This window comes from Triturus cristatus, chromosome 8, assembly GCF_964204655.1.
Source record: "Triturus cristatus chromosome 8, aTriCri1.1, whole genome shotgun sequence".
NCBI classification, from domain to species: Eukaryota; Metazoa; Chordata; class Amphibia; order Caudata; family Salamandridae; genus Triturus; species Triturus cristatus.
In genome coordinates this window covers 412,938,505-412,959,493 of record NC_140591.1, presented here as the reverse complement: position 1 = coordinate 412,959,493, position 20,989 = coordinate 412,938,505, and the positions used below count along the sequence as shown (strand labels likewise).

Here is a 20,989-nt window from a genome sequence, read left to right as displayed (position 1 = left end):
AAGAATGATGGATTTACCCCGGTTCTCTTGACTGGGGGAGAATGTCTGCATTGTCAGCATTCCGTCCATCATTTGTTTGTTGTAACGCTTTTCGCCCTAAGTGGGATGGGTATGCCCAGACGTGGGTCCGGTGCTCACTACGCCACTGGAGTCAAGATATCCTGGCTGATGACGGCTGATAGCCAGAAACCGGTCCTAGGATGCTTGATTCCGGTCCAGGGAAGACATGGCTTGGCAGTTCGGGCTGGACTGTTCCCATGAGGCACAGGGTCAAGACTGATTTGCATATGGCCATGTCTGAACTGGGGTGGCGTAGTGGGCAAAAGAACGATGGATTTAACACAGATCTCTTGACTGGGGGAGAATGTCTGCATTGTCAGCATTCCGTCCATCATTTGTTTGTTGTAACGCTTTTCGCCCTAAGTGGGATGGGTATGCCCAGACGTGGGTCCCGTGCTCACTACGCCACTGGAGTCAAGATATCCTGGCTGATGACGGCTGATAGCCAGAAACCGGTCCTAGGATGCTTGATTCCGGTCCAGGGAAGACATGGCTTGGCAGTTCGGGCTGGACTGTTCCCATGAGGCACAGGGTCAAGACTGATTTGCATATGGCCATGTCTGAACTGGGGTGGCGTAGTGGGCAAAAGAACGATGGATTTAACCCAGATCTCTTGACTGGGGGAGAATGTCTGCATTGTCAGCATTCCGTCCATCATTTGTTTGTTGTAACGCTTTTCGCCCTAAGTGGGATGGGTATGCCCAGACGTGGGTCCCGTGCTCACTACGCTACTGGAGTCAAGCTATCCTGGCTGATGACGGCTGATAGCCAGAAACCGGTCCTAGGATGCTTGATTCCGGTCCAGGGAAGACATGGCTTGGCAGTTCGGGCTGGACTCTTCCCATGAGGCACAGGGTCAAGACTGATTTGCATATGGCCATGTCTGAACTGGGGTGGCGTAGTGGGCAAAAGAACGATGGATTTAACCCAGATCTCTTGACTGGGGGAGAATGTCTGCATTGTCAGCATTCCGTCCATCATTTGTTTGTTGTAACGCTTTTCGCCCTAAGTGGGATGGGTATGCCCAGACGTGGGTCCCGTGCTCACTACGCCACTGGAGTCAAGCTATCCTGGATGATGACGGCTGATAGCCAGAAACCGGTCCTAGGATGCTTGATTCCGGTCCAGGGAAGACATGGCTTGGCAGTTCGGGCTGGACTGTTCCCATGAGGCACAGGGTCAAGACTGATTTGCATATGGCCATGTCTGAACTGGGGTGGCGTAGTGGGCAAAAGAACGATGGATTTAACCCAGATCTCTTGACTGGGGGAGAATGTCTGCATTGTCAGCATTCCGTCCATCATTTGTTTGTTGTAACGCTTTTCGCCCTAAGTGGGATGGGTATGCCCAGACGTGGGTCCCGTGCTCACTACGCCACTGGAGTCAAGCTATCCTGGCTGATGACGGCTGATAGCCAGAAACCGGTCCTAGGATGCTTGATTCCGGTCCAGGGAAGACATGGCTTGGCAGTTCGGGCTGGACTGTTCCCATGAGGCACAGGGTCAAGACTGATTTGCATATGGCCATGTCTGAACTGGGGTGGCGTAGTGGGCAAAAGAACGATGGATTTACCCCGGTTCTCTTGACTGGGGGAGAATGTCTGCATTGTCAGCATTCCGTCCATCATTTGTTTGTTGTAACGCTTTTCGCCCTAAGTGGGATGGGTATGCCCAGACGTGGGTCCCGTGCTCACTACGCCACTGGAGTCAAGCTATCCTGGCTGATGACGGCTGATAGCCAGAAACCGGTCCTTGGATGCTTGATTCCGGTCCTGGGAAGACATGGCTTGGCAGTTCGGGCTGGACTGTTCCCATGAGGCACAGGGTCAAGACTGATTTGCATATGGCCATGTCTGAACTGGGGTGGCGTAGTGGGCAAAAGAACGATGGATTTAACCCAGATCTCTTGACTGGGGGAGAATGTCTGCATTGTCAGCATTCCGTCCATCATTTGTTTGTTGTAACGCTTTTCGCCCTAAGTGGGATGGGTATGCCCAGACGTGGGTCCCGTGCTCACTACGCCACTTGAGTCAAGCTATCCTGGCTGATGACGGCTGATAGCCAGAAACCGGTCCTAGGATGCTTGATTCCGGTCCAGGGAAGACATGGCTTGGCAGTTCGGGCTGGACTGTTCCCATGAGGCACAGGGTCAAGACTGATTTGCATATGGCCATGTCTGAACTGGGGTGGCGTAGTGGGCAAAAGAACGATGGATTTAACCCAGATCTCTTGACTGGGGGAGAATGTCTGCATTGTCAGCATTCCGTCCATCATTTGTTTGTTGTAACGCTTTTCGCCCTAAGTGGGATGGGTATGCCCAGACGTGGGTCCCGTGCTCACTACGCCACTGGAGTCAAGCTATCCTGGCTGATGACGGCTGATAGCCAGAAACCGGTCCTAGGATGCTTGATTACGGTGCAGGGAAGACATGGCTTGGCAGTTCGGGCTGGACTGTTCCCATGAGGCACAGGGTCAAGACTGATTTGCATATGGCCATGTCTGAACAGGGGTGGCGTAGTGGGCAAAAGAACGATGGATTTAACCCAGATCTCTTGACTGGGGGAGAATGTCTGCATTGTCAGCATTCCGTCCATCATTTGTTTGTTGTAACGCTTAAATATTGCTACAGCTAGGGAAATACTAATATATATTAGGATTAGTATGGGTTTGAACATCAGAACTTTCATTTCTATATTTTAATTTCTGTCATGTCTATTTTTGCTAAAGTTGACATTCGGGCCTAATAGGCGGCAGTACCCTAGATGGTGTTCTCTGAAGCAGATGCTACCATGAGCACGTGATGACTTCTGCGCATGCCCAGTTGGCTCTTGAAATCACGAGGGAGCTTGAACTCCTGACATCGTGTTCCCTACCAAGGACAAGAATTTAGGAACTTGACCGCAAGCCAAAAGAGGACTATGAGGGAACAGCGGAAAGGACAATACAGAACCTGTGAAAAGATAACTTTTTCACCTTGAGGAGATACATTTACTGCTCTCACCTGGGAGTCAAATGAAATTTAACAATTTGCGCCATCCTATCCCAAGTCATCATGAAGAACCAGTTTGCACTGAGAACATTTTTAATAACCTGCGGATAACCCCGAACTGTCCAATCAGAACATTTGATCTGCCCCTAAAAGTTACTATATGCAAAACGAAGAAAGGCAGAAGAGGATATAAAAATCGTCTCGTCAATCATTATGTTGGTAATTGGGAATTGGAAGGGTTGGTTGCAGTAGCATTCGTTCGTTGATTAATTCGTTAGGTCTTGGTTGTGGCTGCATATACTTTTGGGTTATTTTTCTGTGTTCCTTAATTTCTTTGCTATCAGTCCGAGTGTGGAATTGGTCCATGCTCCGGATTGATGTTCGGACTTTGCTGAAATAATGAACTTTACTATGCTATATCCTGTGTTTCGCACGCCGGTTTGAACCTTGGTGAGGATTGGACTGCCTGCTCGAGGGAGCCTTCATTTGAGAATGAAGATAACCTCTTCTTTGATCTGAACTTTCATCGTCTTTCATTGGGTAATGTTTCAATGTACTTTTCTGAAATCTATGTCGAAGAGTAATTTCTGAATGTTCATAATTTTCTTTTTAATAAATTTAACGATCAAATAACAAGCTCTAGAAAATAAGCGACAATTTAAGAGTTTAATTAACGGTAAGATAAACAAAATTGAAATAAGAAAGGAGTCTGTGGTTCTTAAATTAATTACAGAAAATAACAAATGTTTCCTAGGCTTTAATTGTGTTTTAGCTGGTTCTAATTCACCATCAACCAGTCCAACTAGTTGGTCCATCGACCAAATAGTGGAGTGCCTTGATATTAAAGTCAGGATTTTGAAGCTGTATATAGAATGTGTATATAATGTAAAGCAAATTAATCCTGATAGGTAATAAGGTACCCACATGTCCAGCGCCTTTTCCCCTCCCGTGTTACATATTTGAGTGAAGCTGATTGAGTGACGAGCGTGTTGGTGTTATGGGCCCCACCAATGAATGAGTGTATGAATGAGCTGTTGTTGTAAATAGGAATCTGTGACTTAAGGAGAATATGTAAATTTTGTCCTCGGCGTTCCTTCATAAGCAATCAGAGATTTTAGGTTTATGTTTATTTGAGTTTTATACAGCGCTGGCTAGACCCGGAGGTATCAGAGCGCTTTACATAAGGTTCACAAAATTACATCAGTTACAAGTTACATCAGTTATTAGCAAAACATTTAAAGAGCGTAGAAGACGAGATAAATGGAGCTTAGAATGGTAAGGGGGTGGGTAAAGGGGTAGGAGGGAGATAGGATGGAGAGATGAAGGAGAGTCTGCCCAAAGTCCGGCTGGGGAGGTAACGGCCAAGGGGGTAGTCCACAGCCCACCTCCTCTATAGCTATCGGGTAACTCCACTGGGCATCGGCCAAAAAGCTAGGTCTCCACGGTCAGAGGTAAGTTCACAGATTCAGTATCCTGATGGGTGGGCCAGATGGGGGATGGGTTTGAGGTCTGGTCAATGTCAGTTTTTTTCTCAGAGTAGTAGCACGATGTGGTAGGGACCACTGTGGCATCTATCTTGGGGTCAGGCAAGGGATTCTGACCTTGGAGTTAAATTCAGCCGGTCCACATTTTTGTCTTTCGCTCCAAGGGAGGGTGTTTGTTGTGCAATGGAGCAGTTTGAGGCCGGAGCCAGTGTCCGCTTGCCTCCTGAGGAGGAGAGTATTTCAGCGTTATAGCTGCCACGGGGAGAGACAGCCGCCATAATAGATCAGGTGGGGCGACTCCAGTATCCCTCTCAGTTGCTTATAACGCTAATCGAGGTCTTCCCTTGAGGCCTGAGCTGTTGCTGCTATTTCAATCAATTGTGTGTCCTCTACGCTGTAGATGCTAAAGGGGGCCTCCCTTGGGGTGATTGCTTTTGACCCCATGCGACTATTTTCTGCAGGCGCCATTTTGGGGTCACAAGCGTTTAAAAAAAAAAAAAGGCTCTCGGATAGTATTGATTTAATTGCCCTAAGAGTCTAAGGAGGACTGTGTCGGGAGCCCCCAGCCTCCTGGGCTTACCATCGGGGCTCCCGGTGATGTTAACTATGCACCCGCTCACCGTGTTTTGTCTCGCGGTGAGTGTCTGCAATGGCGGACAGGATTCTCCTGGGATCAGTGTAATCTCCTCCCAGCGTTGGGCGCGCCCCCTCCGTACCAGAGGGCTTCTCACTGCGCCTCAGCCGTGTCACTCCTGGAAGATTGCTGCTCTCATGGTGAGCGAAGGTGCTGTTCTTCAACTGCTCCGCTTTCTCGGGACAGACGAGCCTGGCGGTGCCGATTCTGCCGTCTGCACGGATATCTCAGCAATACTTGATCGGAAGGGTCAAATTTATTTCCAGGAGATCCGCTTGTAATCCAGTGGCAGAATTTGCCCAAGACTCTTCCTCCACTTAGCAAGGAGAAGGAGGGACCATAGCTGGTTGATGTCATTGTGGGTTTTGCATTATATATAATGACCGACGCCTTCTAAAAGACAAGGGAGCCCTTCACTTAATGTTCATGGGGTTTCATCACTAGCAATGACATTCCTGTCTAAGGATCAACTGGAAGGCCTTTTGACAGAGTTCATAGCAGAGATCCTTACACACCAGGAGACTCTGAGAAAGAGGGCTACGAAAAAGATTAAATTGGTTACGCCTCATCCCTCACCTCCCAATAATTAAACTTACATTCTCATTCATCATGGATTTTACCAGAGGTCAGTGAATTCAAAGGGGTAGAAGCAGTTGCCTCTTAGCTGGACCCTAAGGGGAATTGTAACTAGAAAGGACATGCTACTTGCATCTGAACCAAAAGGGACCTGCTTTCAGAGATCTCAGTCCATCCAGGCATCAACAACTTACACCTACATGACGGAAAGGATATGAATAAGGTGGAAATTCCATTATGTATGACATTCCTACATGACACAACCTGCACATCTTTGAGATATGAAAATGGGACAGTAAGGTGAACAGTATTCAGTACAGCATCCTTTTTTAGCTTCATTTCCTGGATGATATGACAGGCCAGGGCTTTAAAGACAACAAGCATGGTCAATCGTTTGCAAGGAATAGCAGGCATTCTTCTACCTACAAGTCTGCCAGCTGCTATTCTCATCTATCTGGCACCAAGCGATGTTTCAGCTGAGGCTTTTCTCAGTAATTGATAGGAAATTTTCTTGACGAGCAGTCCAGCAAGGCATAAGGGACAGCTCGTTTTAGGAGTTTCTTTAAGCCTCTGCAGCTATCCTATTTGTGCAATGCGATTATGCATAAAACTTTGGCTATGGGGCAGACTCCTTAATTTGTGAAACACATGATAATGCTTCAGTATAGGACCGATGGATGATGCAGGTTTTTGTAGGTTTTGTTTTAGTCATGTATCATATTTTATTGGCCTGTGTATTACGTATCACTGCATAAAGGTCACAATGCATTTCCAGTGTTGTAATAGATGCTTCGAGTGAACAGCAAAGATACACAATACCTGAGCAAATTTGAAATTTGCCTCAGTGCCTTGTGATTTAAGAATACAGATGATCCACACAACCAGACTATGGTTCTGGCTCTGTCAGAGATTCTTGGAATATTGAAAACAGAGCCATCTTAAGGGTTCAGAAGAATAAGCGGGGGTAAGGGTGTCCTGTGTCTTTCTCATATTGAAGACTTCTGAAGGTACAGAATTATCCAAAAGGTGGGTCAAAAATTGTGCCGCAGCAATCCATTTCACGACTCTCAGCAGCACATGATCCCTTTGGTCAAGGAGCCTACCAGACAACATTACTGCATACCGCAGTTGGATGAAGTTCACCAGAAATTCGACATTTTGTAATCATCAACCACCAATTAATGTTCTTTACACTGACCTTTGAATCAAAGAACCCTAGGAGTTTTCGCCAGGGTGTTGTCCCATTATTGGGTACATTCTTCCCACGAAGTGGAATGATCAGTGTCCACCCTGACTTGTTGGTTTACTCTTCATTTCTAGCAGGACTGACATGGATTCACGATCACTCAGAAGATATCTCTGATGATGTTCTTCCAGGATCTCCAGTTTATTCAGGTCAATCCAGGATGGGCCTGGGCAGAATTCCTGTCAAAAACATCAACAGACACACTCTGGTGATAGGTGAGTGATCCCCTGATGAAGCAGAACGCTTTCAGGGTGATATGGTAGGTTACTCTTTCCTGTGATGTGCCTTGCAACCTCTTGGGTTTTTTTTTTTCTGTTCCTAACAGGATGCATTAATCTGGGGTACTAGTCAGATTATCTAGGGCACATGTCTGGGGCACAAGCCTGATGTATACTCAGGTGGTAGAAACCCTATTCCCAGTACTTCAAGGCTCTGATGAAAGTGGCTTGCAATCTTGGCAGAGGTGGCTAGAAAGGTAATACCTTACCTGGAAAGCTTCACTGTCCTTTCATGCTACTTTGCCTTTCATTATGTGACAGAGGCCTTTGGTTAATAATAGGTGGCTACCCTAGCAAACAGTCCCCCCCCAGGGTTACTTGTCAAGGCACGCTGCTCTTCAAACCAGAAAGAATTTTCAGTTGGGTCATAGCCATTAGAGCTTGCATGCGCTGGTCTGGCGAGACTTATTGGGAGGGCTTCAAAAAGTGCTACCAGGCCAGCCTAGAGCTACAGTGCATGTGCGCGGGCGCGCGTGCCACGCTTTACCGCGATTACTTTTACTTTCGCGGCCGCTTTGATGTTTGATCGTGATTGCGATTGCAATCACTTTCACGGCCACATGGCATAGCCAATTGGTCTCGCTTTTGGGACCTTATAAGTATTTAGTTATGCAACTGTTGCATGGCTAAACACTTATAAGGTCCCAAAGGCGAGACCTATTGGCTATGCCAATGCTTGTTTTTTTTTTAGACTGTACAATTAAATGCACATGCCTAAGTGGGCATACTTGATACCAAGTTACTTTTTCTCAAAGGTGGTGGTGAGTAATATTTATTAGTAGAGACTCATAGGTTCTCAATACTGGAAATCCACTTTCAGGGGTTGTACAACAGAGAAGCTGAATGTGTCAGATGGCTCTTTGCATTGTCTTCTGATTTCTGTTCTGCCATCAGAGAGGTTTGCTGCCCTCTGACACCAGTTTCGTATACTATTAATCAACCTATTTGCCATATGGAAATAGTCTTCTACCCCATTTTGCATGTGTTTCCAGGAGGTGGATGTATTATTCCGTATGCCCCCCCCGCCACCCCTCCCCTTTTCAGAGTCCTAGTATAGTTTTGGAGCTAGTGGTCAGCTCTAGTACTGGTTGTTCAATCGTAGAGGGGATCTTGTGGTGTCCTCCACTCATTCAGATATCAGAAATGGGGGGGTGGATATCACCAGTCTTCCTGACGGTTTTCAATTTGCCCCTCTTGGTCATGCAGGCCAGACAGAAGCTTCATCAGTCATGTGGGAATTTGAAATAATATGCCCTCAGGGGCAGGGCTAATCGAAAAGGAGTGGCTTCAGCAGGTCAAGCATGTATAAGGTCTTCCACACTCGCTTCTCACAGCCATCATTGTGCCCTTTTCATAACTTGCTGTATATATAGGGCACATCACTGCTGCAATGGCAATTCCAGATTGGTCTTGAGGTTTTGAAAGTGGGCTTCATTATAGGGTTAATTATCTATTCCCTGTCTCATGGGCTATTAGGCGGGCAGTCAGTGAAATCAAACAGATTGGGATCTTTTCAGTTTATTGTCCCTGCCTCGGCTCCCGCCTAGGACCTTTGCAAGGTAATTATTGTTTTAATTCCATGAGGAGGCTTCCTTTAAGCTGTTCTTTGCAGGACCTTTTTCCTCCTGGACATTATATCAATCAGGAGCTTGTATGACTTGTAGTTTCAAGTGGTTCAAGACTCTTACTTCGCAACATTCTGAGACATATGAACAAATGATACTTACCTGTAAACTGTGGTTCTCCAGTATTGGTGTCTTTCATAGATTCACATGCTTGAATATTCCCCGTCGTCGAAGTGGGAGTCCCACGGTATATAAAAAGCAATAAGTATCATGTATATATATATATATATACATACATAAACCACATAAGAGTATATACATACCCAAATAAACTTTATATATATATATAGTTCAAATAACATATCAAGTAAAAATACCATAGGATAGCATTGAGACATAAGAAAGCATTGAGAAAAAGAATCACTTTACTGACATATCACTGTCATTTTATAGTCCAAACTCCAGCCAATCAGGCGCTAGCACCCTCTAGAACCTTCTCCTCAGAGGCTCAGACCCTCAGATTTTCGAGCACGAGAGTGACAAAAGAGCCGAAAGAGGAGAAGAGAGCCTCTGAGGGGAGGAGGGTGGGTCGCATGTGAATCTATGAAAGACACCACTCTTACTGATGCAGCCTGCTTAGCAATGGTGTAGTCATTGGTGCCAGCGTGAAATTTGTCTGCCTCCCCCAACCATTCCACCTGGTTGACTTAGCGCCAAGATACTCCTTGGAGTGGTAGCCGCGCGGTATAAATTCACTTTTACATTACATTACATTACCAATACTGGAGAACCACAGTTTACAGGTAAGTAACATTTGTTCTTCTCCAGTATTTGGGGTGTCTTTCATAGATTCACATGCTTGAATAGAATAGTAAGCAGTAAACAGTATTCGGCTGACCAAGCCGTATTGATATTGCATGAAATACAATGACAATGTATTTAGAACGCAATTAAGAATACCCCAGGAGGAGGGAAGTAGCAGAGGCTCACCTTATTTAAACAGATTCCGTAGAACTGCCTGTCCCACAGCCGTGTCTGCTTCATTAATTGATTCCAGACAGTAGTGCTTCGTAAACGTGTGCCTGCTGGACCACGTAGCCGCCCGGCATATCTGATGGATGGGCACACCAGCGAACAGGGCAGTGGAAGATGATATAGCCCTCGTTGAATGAGCCCTCACTCCAGAAGACAGAGGCTTACCAGCCCTTTGATGGCAAAAAGAGATTGCTGATGAAACCCAACGGGCAATCGTGGGTTTGGTGACCGATTGTCCTTTGCAAGCACGCCCGTAGGCCACAAACAATTGGTTAGATTTGCGAAAGGATTGAGTTCTGCTAATGTAGAATTTAAGACATCTCTTCAAGTCCAGAGAGTGTAAGCTTTGCTCCGCCGGAGTTTGTGGATGCGGGAAAAAAGTTTTTAAGAGCACTGGTTCGTTAAGATGTTAATCGGATGGCACTTTAGGTATAAAAACTGGATTAGGGCGGAGAATGACACAGTCCAATCTGAATTGAAGGAACGGAGGTTTTATTGTAAAGGCGTGAATGTCACTGACTCTGCGGGAAGAGGTCAGAGCAAGGAGGAGGGCCACTTTCCAAGTTAAAAATTTGATATCCGCTGAGTGGATAGGTTCGAAGGGCGCCTTCATGAGCTGAGCCAGTACGATGTTCAGGCGCCACGTGGGTGGAGGACGCCGGATGGGCGGGAACATTCGGAAGAGACCCTTGAAAAATTGCTGTATGACTCTGGATGAATAGAGAGAGGACGAGCCGTCTTGTCGGAAGCAAGATATTGCCGCTAGAAAGACCTTTAAGGTAGAGTGCGATAATCCAGACTGCGCTAGTTGTAGGAAGAACGGCAGAATGTGTTCTGGGGGAGCGTGCACTGGATGTATGTGGGCGGAAGCACACCAAAGACAAAATCGCTTCCATTTGAGCTTATACGTTTTCACTGTGGAAGGAGCTCTTGCCTTAGCTAACACCTCCCTGCAGGCTGGAGGAATGTTCAAATGAGCAAATTCAAGGTGCTCAGGTTCCAAGCCGACAAGCTGAGAGAGCTGGGATTCGGATGGCATATCCGACCATTGTTCATTGTCAGCAGATCCGGCTTCAGGTGAAGAAGGATGGGCTCGCATTGGGATAGGAGAAGCAACTCCGAAAACCATGCCTGCCGAGGCCACCGTGGAGCTATGAGGAGTACATGGCACGGTTGTTGTCTCATCTTCCGCAACACTCGCGGAATCAGAGGAATCGGCGGAAAAGCGTACGCAAATATCCCGTACCAATTGATCGAAAGGGCATTTCCGCACGACCCTTTGTGGGGAAACCAGCTTGCGTAGGACCGGCATTTTGTATTCTGAGGGGTTGCGAAAAGGTCGATTGTCGGGTGACCCCAGAGGTTGAAGACAAATTCCAGAGTCGGTTGATGTAATTCCCACTCGTGGGTTGATGATGCTGACCGACTGAGTGCATCCGCCAGAGTATTGGAAATGCCGGGCAGGTGAATTGCCTGTAGCGTTATCTGATGGAGTATAGCCCAACTCCAAATCCTCTGCGCCAGACGGGAGAGCAGTGGAGATCTTGTCCCGCCCTGTTTGTTCAGGTAGTGCATGCAAGTGGTGTTGTCCGTCTGAATGAGGACTGACTTCCCCTGGAACTGGAGGCGGAAGGATTTCAACGCCAAGAAAATGGCCATCAGTTCCAATCTGTTGATGTGCCAGCAACGCTGAGCCGCCGACCACTGGCCCTTGACGGATAGATCTTGAAAATGTGCGCCCCAACCCTCCATGGATGCGTCCGTGGTAAGGACGAGTTCTGGGGTTGTCAACAGAAAAGAGGTTCCTGCTGCGATGTTGGCAGGACGGGTCCACCAATGCAGCGCTTGAGCCATGCGGGGTGACACCACGAGCTGATCGCTAAAGGAACCGGAAACCTGGCGCCACTGCTTGTCTAATTCCTCCTGAATGATACGACTCTTTAGTCTGCAATGAGGGATCAAAGCGATGCATGAGGACGCCATTCCCAGAAAGGATTTCAATGTGCGGACTCAAACTGACTGTTTTGCTGAAATGGAGCTTGCAAGCTGTTGAATCCGCGCTTGATGCTCTGCTGAAGCGAAAGCCATGGCTGTGCTCGTATTGATAGAAGCGCCGAGAAAGGTCTTGCACATAGCCGGCGTGAGTTGAGATTTTTGCACATTGATCGACAAACCCAGGGACTGGAACAGATCGAGACAGCGCTGAGTATCGAGGGCCGCTTGGTGATAGGATTGAGATTTGATGAGACAATCGTCCAGGTAAGGATATATTTGAATACCCGCTTGCCTTAAATGAGCCACCACCGGGGCCAGGAATTTCGTAAAGACCCGTGGGGCTGAGCAGAGTCCGAAGGGTAGGACCTTGAATTGGAAATCTCTGTGACCCACTCGAAATCGTAGGTATTTCCTGTGGCGTGGCAGAATGGGCACATGGAATTATGCATCCTGCAGATCGATCGTTGTCATGAAATCCTCCTGAGAGAAGAATTGGAGGATGTCCTTTAATGTGAGCATTCGGAAGGATTGGGTCTTGAGAAATTTGTTGAGCGACCTTAGATCGAGGATGGGGCGCCACTCCCCTGATTTCTTTAGTATGAGGAAAAAACGGGAATAGAACCCCAACCCTCTTTGATATTTTGGAACCACTTCGATGGCACCCTTGTTTATCATTATCTGGATCTGATTGAAACGTTCTTTGAGATGGGCGGGAGGAGGTCCGGATGGAGGGGTGCGTGGAGGAACCTTCACAAACTCTAGGGCTTGGCCCCTTGAAATAATATCCAGAACCCAGCGGTCTGAAGTGATTGAGGACCAAGTTGAAAAGAACTGGGAGATTTGTCCTCCAACAGGAACTAGAGGACAACTGGGAAAAAGGAACTTTTGCCGTACACAGTCACTGTTTTTTGGTAGAATTCCCTCTGTAATTTGACTTCCCTCTATATGATCTGCCAGCTTGCTGTCTGTAGGACTGCTGTGGTTGTGAAGAGTATCGCTGTTGTCCTTGGTTGTAGGAGCGGTACTGGGAAGAGGACCCACGAAAGGAAGAGGAGGTGCCGCGGCCGCGCGCACCTCGAAAGGGCTGCTTCCTAAACTGAAGAGTGCCGAGGGAACGAGCCGTATCCGTGTCCTTTTTTATGGTTTGCAAAGCATCCTCCACATGCTGGCCGAATAATGACTCTCCGTCATACGGCATGTCCAGAATCTTAGCCTGGACCTCTTGCCGGAATGAGGTTGATCGAAGCCAACCCTGTCTTCTTAGGACAGCTGCTCCCGCCAATTGACGGAAACCGGTGGATGCAATGTCGACAGAGCAGTCGATGATTTCGGATGACGCCCTCTCACCCTCTTGCAGGATCTTTTGAGCTTCCGCTCTAGAATCTTCCGGTATAAGCTTGACCAAAGAAGCCATGTCCGACCACATTTGTCTATCGTAACGGCCGAGGATTGCCAAAGAATTCGCAGCCCGGACCGTTGTTGAAGCCATGGTTGAGAACTTCTTGCCAATGGCATCCAGGCGACGGCCGTCGCGATCCGGAGGCGCCGACATTGGAGATGATGGATTTTTGGAGCGGCGCTGTGCCGCTTGTGTAATCACTGAGTCCGGCTTAGGTTGAGACACTAAGCAGGCTGGGGAAGAATCCGGAGCTTTGTACTTTTTCTCCAGGCGTGGAAGCACCGCCGGAATAGAATTAGGCATTTTCATTAACTTTATACCTTCATTCCATATAAAGTCTATAATGGGCACAGCTCGTACTTGTTTCTGAGGCTGGGACTTGAAATCGTACAAGAAACAGTCCTCTTCCCTAACCACCATGGGAAGGTGAAAGCGTTGCGCTGCTCTTTCCATCAGCTGATGGAACCCTGTTATGTCGACAGGTGGCGAGTTGACTGGCGACCTTGGAGGTGATGCGGGCGAATTGATTTGGTAGTCATCCCAGTCCGCCATAGAGTCGCCATAATAAAAGGCGACCTTCTCTATCTTTCAAAGTCTTTTGAGAGAAAGTTCTGCAGATCTTACAGTTGGCCACCTTATGATCAGGATAAAGACAATAAATACATTTCTCATGGGGATCCTCAGAGAAAAGTCTTGACTTTCCGCAAGATGAACATGGACGGAAAAGAGATTTCTTACTTGTAGACATGATGAGAGACAAAAACCTCAAACCAGATCAAGAACTGAGCAGAGCTCAGGGAGACTCCCTTCACACGACGTGCAGTAGAAAATCTGAGGGTCTGAGCCTCTGAGGAGAAGGTTCTAGAGGGTGCTAGCGCCTGATTGGCTGGAGTTTGGACTATAAAATGACAGTGATATGTCAGTAAAGTGATTCTTTTTCTCAATGCTTTCTTATGTCTCAATGCTATCCTATGGTATTTTTACTTGATATGTTATTTGAACTATATATATATATATAAAGTTTATTTGGGTATGTATATACTCTTATGTGGTTTATGTATGTATATATATATATACATGATACTTATTGCTTTTTATATACCGTGGGACTCCCACTTCGACGACGGGGAATATTCAAGCATGTGAATCTATGAAAGACACCCCAAATACTGGAGAATTTTAACTTCACCTCAGACAAGGCTTCTACCCAAGGAATCCTAATTTCACAAAAACGGGAAGTCTGTCTTACTATTTATAACTACAGCTTTAACATTGCTGTGGAAGCCTGCATGTTTGCTGGGCAGAGTTACTGTGTCTGGCTCGAACAGCGGAGGTCTTTCTTGCACCAGACATTCATACATTTCAGGGACTACTCTGAAAGGCATTCAGCCCTCAATACTGCTTCCATTCAGTGATGTCTTTTCTCTAAAATGAAGAAGTGGGCAGTCATTCAGGGGTCGTATCACATTCCACCAAATGTATGCCCCAAAGGAGCAACAGAAAGACCCAATGATGTGTAAGGCTGCAACATGGGCTTACCATGTCACTTAACACTACAGGCTACACCTGAGAGATACTGGAGAACTGGAATCAGGTACTAAGGCTTTGTCATCAGTGCTGGTGGTATAACACAGGTTCCAGGGACTGCATTTTACACAAGTATCCTTGGCATTTGTTGGATCGTTTGGGAAAATCTTTATAAGTAGAAGTGGGTATTCGAAGATTCCGTGGAGTAATACTTTGATTAGCTACTGGTGGTATTACTTTCCACTGGAGTCTTGCAATGTTCTTATGAAAATCCATTCTTCCTTTTTTATGCCATTCGCTTAATTAGAGACAGTTTAGTTACTTTACACAGGATGAGGCACTGGAATATGAGACTTTTGCAGACCGGCGACTGGTAGTCAGGGATGCAGTCTAGGGCGAAAGCCCGAATTATGTTTCTTTTGGTGTAATACAGTGTTTATTTAGCAATATTCCTAGTCTCACAAATAAGGATTGGCTAAGGATGACCAAACAGAAATAATTGGAGTATTTGTAGGTAATCAAGCATTAACAATGTCACTAATCAAAAGCCAATAGTTAGAATTGCTATTTGGAGAACAAAATTGCTGTATAAACACTATAAATTAGATTTTATGTCAAATGTCTGTTTAACATGGAAGAATTGAGTTTGTGTCATAAAATCCAATTAACATTAAAAATAGTCTAAATATAAAGCCATACCTGACATTCTTCAGATTCTTCCTCTGGAGTGATTGGTAGAATGGAAGGCTTTGGTGGTAGCTTAAGCTCATAGGACATTATACTCCACCTGAGGATGAACGAACATTATCACAAGAAGGTTAATGTAGAATATTTTTTAAACTGCGCTTTTCATCTTTAACATGCATTCATGAAGGGGTGACTCACAAAGGCACCAAAGATTGAGTGCTTCCAGACGGATAGCGAAATGAGTCCTATAGTTCTAAGATTTATCCGCAATGTGAAGAGAGGTCTTATTTGCCCAGCGAAGCCTTTCTGCATCAATTTCTCTGATTCACAAACATATTTAGTAAGCATTGGCAAAGCCAATAGGTTTCACCTACGTGAGAGCTATTGGCTTTGACAATTCTTTTTGCCATATTTTACAGCAGAGTGGAGTAGCACGGCATTGAGTGGGGTGGAATGGTGTGGAGTGGTGCCGAGTAGCGCAGAGTGGAATGGGGTAGAGTGGGTGGGTGGGAGGGATCGGAAGCAACATGGACGGGGAGGGAACGGAAGCAACATGGACGGGGTGGGTGGGAGGGAACGGAAGCAACATGGACGGGGTGGGTGGGAGGGAACGGAAGCAACATGGACGTGGATATGGTAGTCTGACTGAAAACACAAGTACTCATACGGAGTGCTTGAACACAAAAAAGCAGCAACTCAAATAACAGAATCAGTGGATGGACATAAGTACTTGGCCAAAGCTCCATAGGTGGGACAATCAGAACAATAGGGCATGACGCCCACACGCTGTGACAAGTGGAAGCAAAGAAAATATGTGAGATGCTGAAGCTAACAAATGGTAAGCTGCGGATAGGCTGTAAGCCCACTGTATATAAAAGACAGCCTCGCAGAGACAGTGCATGCCCTCTGTAGGTGAAACTTAAAAAGCTTATAGTAAAACAAAAATGCTGAAAAATAAAATGTTTGTTTCAAAAAGGGAAATCTGTCTTCGTGATCATGACAAAAAAAATCTATTGCTTTTTCTCTCATATATAAAAGAAGTTACAGCTAATTTTGAAACAAGTCACTGAACGTTTGGTATTCGACAAAAGGATAAAAATAACTGAAGATTCAAAAGGCAGACTGACATAGGCAAGGAAGTTGACTGAAACATTCTAAAAACGTTAGGAACATAATTCCAAAAGATATGCTGCTCTGCTTTATTTTCAGACGTACTTTTGTTACTAGCTATTTAAAATTCAAAGTCAGTATTACATTTTGCCTCTAGGAGTGCAGCTAATTAAAAATGGTTTAATATCTGATAAAACTATGAGATTATAAACCTTATCAAGCATGTGATTCTTAGCTTTGTCTATCAAATGACAGCACAAATTAGGCAACATATCCAGAATACATGACAAATCCTGAGCAACCTCATCTTCTTTTTCATAGATCCGACCTAATAGTGTGATCCTGTGTTTACTAAGAAGAAAGCTATTTTTGTGGAAAAAAATTAACACCACCACTTGTGGTAAAACAATACATGATATGCAGTGAAAGCCTTCAAGTAAAACCCTTACAAAATACATAAAAATTGAAGCGCCTTAAAGCGAGATTCCATCGATGAGAAAGTAACCTTTAACATTGCCAATGAACATGGTCATGGAGATGCTTCCCTTCACCCTTGACTGGTGTTTTGTCTTCGGGATAAGCATCATCATACAAGCAAAGGCAGAACTGAGCAGAGAAAGTGCTGTTTTAGTGTTGGTTGGTAAGTGTGGATCATAGAACATTCTTTTTTATGTCTTGTGGTTTCTGATACTCCATCTCATTTTGGATTTGTTATTATTTGCTTTATACTTGTTTTAAGTAATGTTGCCATAAGTCAGTAATTTGGGTGAAGAGTCAGATTTGTTACACACAAAGGTAAATCAATATGTCCTTCACTTTGGAATCAAATAAAAAATAAAATAAATAAATGCTGGAAGATTTCAATGTAAGCTATCCATAGTGGAAAAACTCTCGATTCTCCAATATAACTTCTTAATTTTCCAACTACATTCTCTGTCCTGCAGATACCCTCAGCCAATTCCATTGCCTCCTTGTTTCAGTTCTGAGTGGCCCTTGTCATCACTGTCACTCACTAGCCAACATTACCAGAAAGGCTTAATCTCCATCAATGGATGCCAAAATCTCCTAATTTAACTCTATATTTGTTGTGGTTTTCTTTTGAAAATGATTCAATACCTTGGAAATTGACCTTTTCCATGAAAAAAATTAACATTCCATATTGCACTGAAGGTGGTGTAGAAGATATGGTCATTGTAACTCCTGGTGGTGCAACCACACTTTGACCTCACAAATACAGATGCTGAAGGAAAATAAGAACCACAGCGAGATAATTTTGTAATAGTTAATGAACTATACAATAAATATATTCATCATTAAAACCAAGAGGGTCATTCATTCTGCATACTTCCTGCCTGCTCTTGACACAGGCACTAGCACAGACACAGGCCTAGCATGGTCTTCAGACCATTTGTGCTCAATTACTAAATTTCTGAAATTTTGTTCTAGGCCTTCTGAATTTTCATTTCCTGCTTTCATTGTCATGATTACACTGGGAGGACCTGAGTCATGAAGTCAATGTTTCTTTTTGTGCTTTAGTATTACTCCTAAGACACTCAGAATTCGGTCTCATACTGTGATCACTAGAAACAAATTTCACGAGTCAATAAGGAACTGCTAAAATGACGAAAATGAGCGGGCTCTCTTCTTTTTTAAATAAAATATATTTTCCTACTAGTACTTGTAGGTGGGGACAAGACTGGACTTTTCTTTTCCCTTCTGTATCTTAAAACAGAGACCTCCTCCAGTCCACCGAACCCTCCTGTTTTTAGGCCTATAAAAAAAGAATGAACTTTGGGTCAGATCTCCTTTGCGCTTGTCTGAGTTTTATAAAAGTTGCCATATGTTTAAAGGGCTGTTCTTCGCACCATTGGTATTTTGTGAAAGGATATATCGTCACATCAATACTCTGATTGTGATGGGCGTCAAGATGTACTCATAAAATCCTTCTGGTACCGTCATCCCTGGCTTCCGCAGTTCCCAGCCTAGATTATTGGTGTCATCGCTTTCCTTTTCCTACTGTCTGTTTTCCTTACCGCACTGCCCAAAATGTTTCCCTCTATCTCTGTGTCCTCTGAGAACTAAGGTTAGATCGAAGGTAGTGTCAGAAGTAGCCCGCTTCCACCCTCATCAACTAGTGTTGCACCTGGTCTTTGAGTTGCTCCAGCATTCTCAATGTTCTAGTTGATTTTGGTTTAGTGACTGAGCTTCACGCTATGGATCAAATGCCCACTCCCTGGAGCTGCAGTTCCCTCCACTCCTTTCCAATATTTTAAATAACCTGAATGCTTACTCATAAATTCAGTGCTTTTGTTTATAGTAATTTCAAACATATGCACTGCTCTTGACATTTTTCTGTGGTTCAGCTCTCTCTAGCGATGCAAATGGTGGTCCATAGGCAAAACTAGTCACTCAGATGTCTACGTGCAACACCATGGCCAGTCTGCGTCACTAATGAGGCCCAAAACATGTTGCCAATTGCAAGCTGCTTTCATTCCATTAAGAAAGGTGCAAGTATATCTATTGTGAGTGTTACGTTTTGAATGTGCAGATTCCTAATGTGCATCCGAAGAGCTCTTCTTTCTCCTCTCCCTCCCATGCTCTCATAATTACTCTACACAGATCTGCTTTATTAGTAAGAGTATGAAGAACATCAGTGGCTACGATGAGGGCACTCTTGATCTTTTCCTGCCATGCTCCCTCTGAACTTGGGTGAGAGCAACCACATATTGCGAGACCCCAACAATTCACACAGCTAAGTATGACCCTTAAATCATCTCTAGATGCTACGCATGTCTTACTCTGTTTCCTTTCTATTGTGATAAAAGACATCCCAGCACCTAGGATTCAAAACATTCCTCCATGTGAGCTCATACCTTGTACTGTGCACCACCCTTTTGGCACTCTGTGCCCTCCTCCCATGCTGTGCCCCTTCTGTATGGTGAAAGCTGCTCTGAAGCCCAAGACACTCATCATGGACATTACGGCACCACTGGAATGGTCTATGCTTGCACGCATACAGTGACATTTTTCTCGCCTGGGAGAGTAGCAGATACAAGGGCTCCCAGCCTGAACATGTCGGTACAACGCAGGAGTTAAGGTGATGGAGAACAGCAAAGTGCATCCAGTGATTGGTACCACAGATGCTGAAGTGAGGAGGGGGATACAGTAGTGCAATGTTATAAGTCTTATGCTATGGGAGGCATACAGTTGAATCAAACTTTCTTAGTGTGCAGTCAAAGGACAGCTGTCTTGCTCTATCGCTAGCTGAGCCAGCATTGTGGAGATGTTGGTGTGAGAAGCAAGATGACTGTGTGGCCTTCTGCTGTCCTCCAGATTCATATAATATGCGCTCTATGTCCTGCCTTTAGGTCCGTGTTTGTCATGAAACACCATCTACTATAATGTTCATGTCTCTGTGGCTGTTAATGATTTGTTGCATCTACTCTCAGACTTTAATTTGTCTAATATACTCATCTCTGCTTCTCCCTCAGCTCCATTATTGGGTGCTAAGATGTAATATGTATTCATTGTCACTGCAGAGGGGGCCATTCTATACATGAGATGGCTTGTCATATTGCAAGGTCAACTTAAACAGGCAACTGTGGCAGTGTACCGGTAAGACAATACTTAAGACAATACTTAACCCAAAAGCATTAAACAAACTGATTCTTCACACTCCCAAACCTGCCCCGCACAGTAGGCACATCCTGTTGAATATCAAAACATCCCATTGAAGAGGTGTCTGGAGGGACAACTGTGAGCATAAGCCATGGTTTTCAATTTCAGATGGAGTGATGCATGTACTTTCCACAGTTAGATGAATTTTGGGTGGTATAGACCACTTATACCATACAGGCCTAATCTTGTACAAGATATTAGTTTGGGTTAGAAAGTCTGGGTATAGCAAGAGGAGTGGGTGAGTTTCCTGTTAGGTTCCATCTCTTCCTTGTTTCTGGCATCAAGAGCATGTTTCGTGGTAAGTTTACTACCCTTTCATCTCTAACTTCTACCTCTACCTTATAGTCACTGCTGTGCTGAAACAGGAGACTCGGCAGGATTTGAACATACAAGCTGAGCAGAGGCATTCAGACGTGCATATCATTTGCTTATGAGACCCTACAAAGGAGAGGTCTTGTTATCTTACTTTTGCTAATTTGTAAAGTGTGCTTGCACTCATATAGAGTCTCTTGGTACTAAGAAGGTGATGGTTAACAGTGGAATCAAGAACTCTTCATTGACCTTAACATTAATGAGTGAACAGAATGTAAGAATATTAGGTTCAGATTGGATATACAAAGTGAGGGTTCAAAGGATTGGACTTAATACCTGTATGGAGCATCCTTTGCCATGTGTGGTGTTCTCATTTCTTCATTGCTAGGGCAAGATTATGAGACTATTAAGTGAC

At 45.0% G+C, this 20,989-nt stretch overlaps 1 protein-coding gene across 7 annotated transcripts in view; it reads right to left on the bottom strand.

Annotated features, from left to right (window-relative positions):
• The window catches only part of DGKH (diacylglycerol kinase eta), a 725,438-nt gene that overhangs the window by 211,080 nt on the left and 493,369 nt on the right, over positions 1-20,989 (bottom strand). For all 7 annotated transcript variants that reach the window (XM_085621806.1, XM_085621809.1, XM_085621807.1 and 4 more), the window contains one exon: positions 15,487-15,574. In XM_085621806.1, coding sequence (XP_085477932.1) covers positions 15,487-15,574 — 88 coding nt within the window. The remainder of the gene's footprint in view (positions 1-15,486; positions 15,575-20,989) is intronic.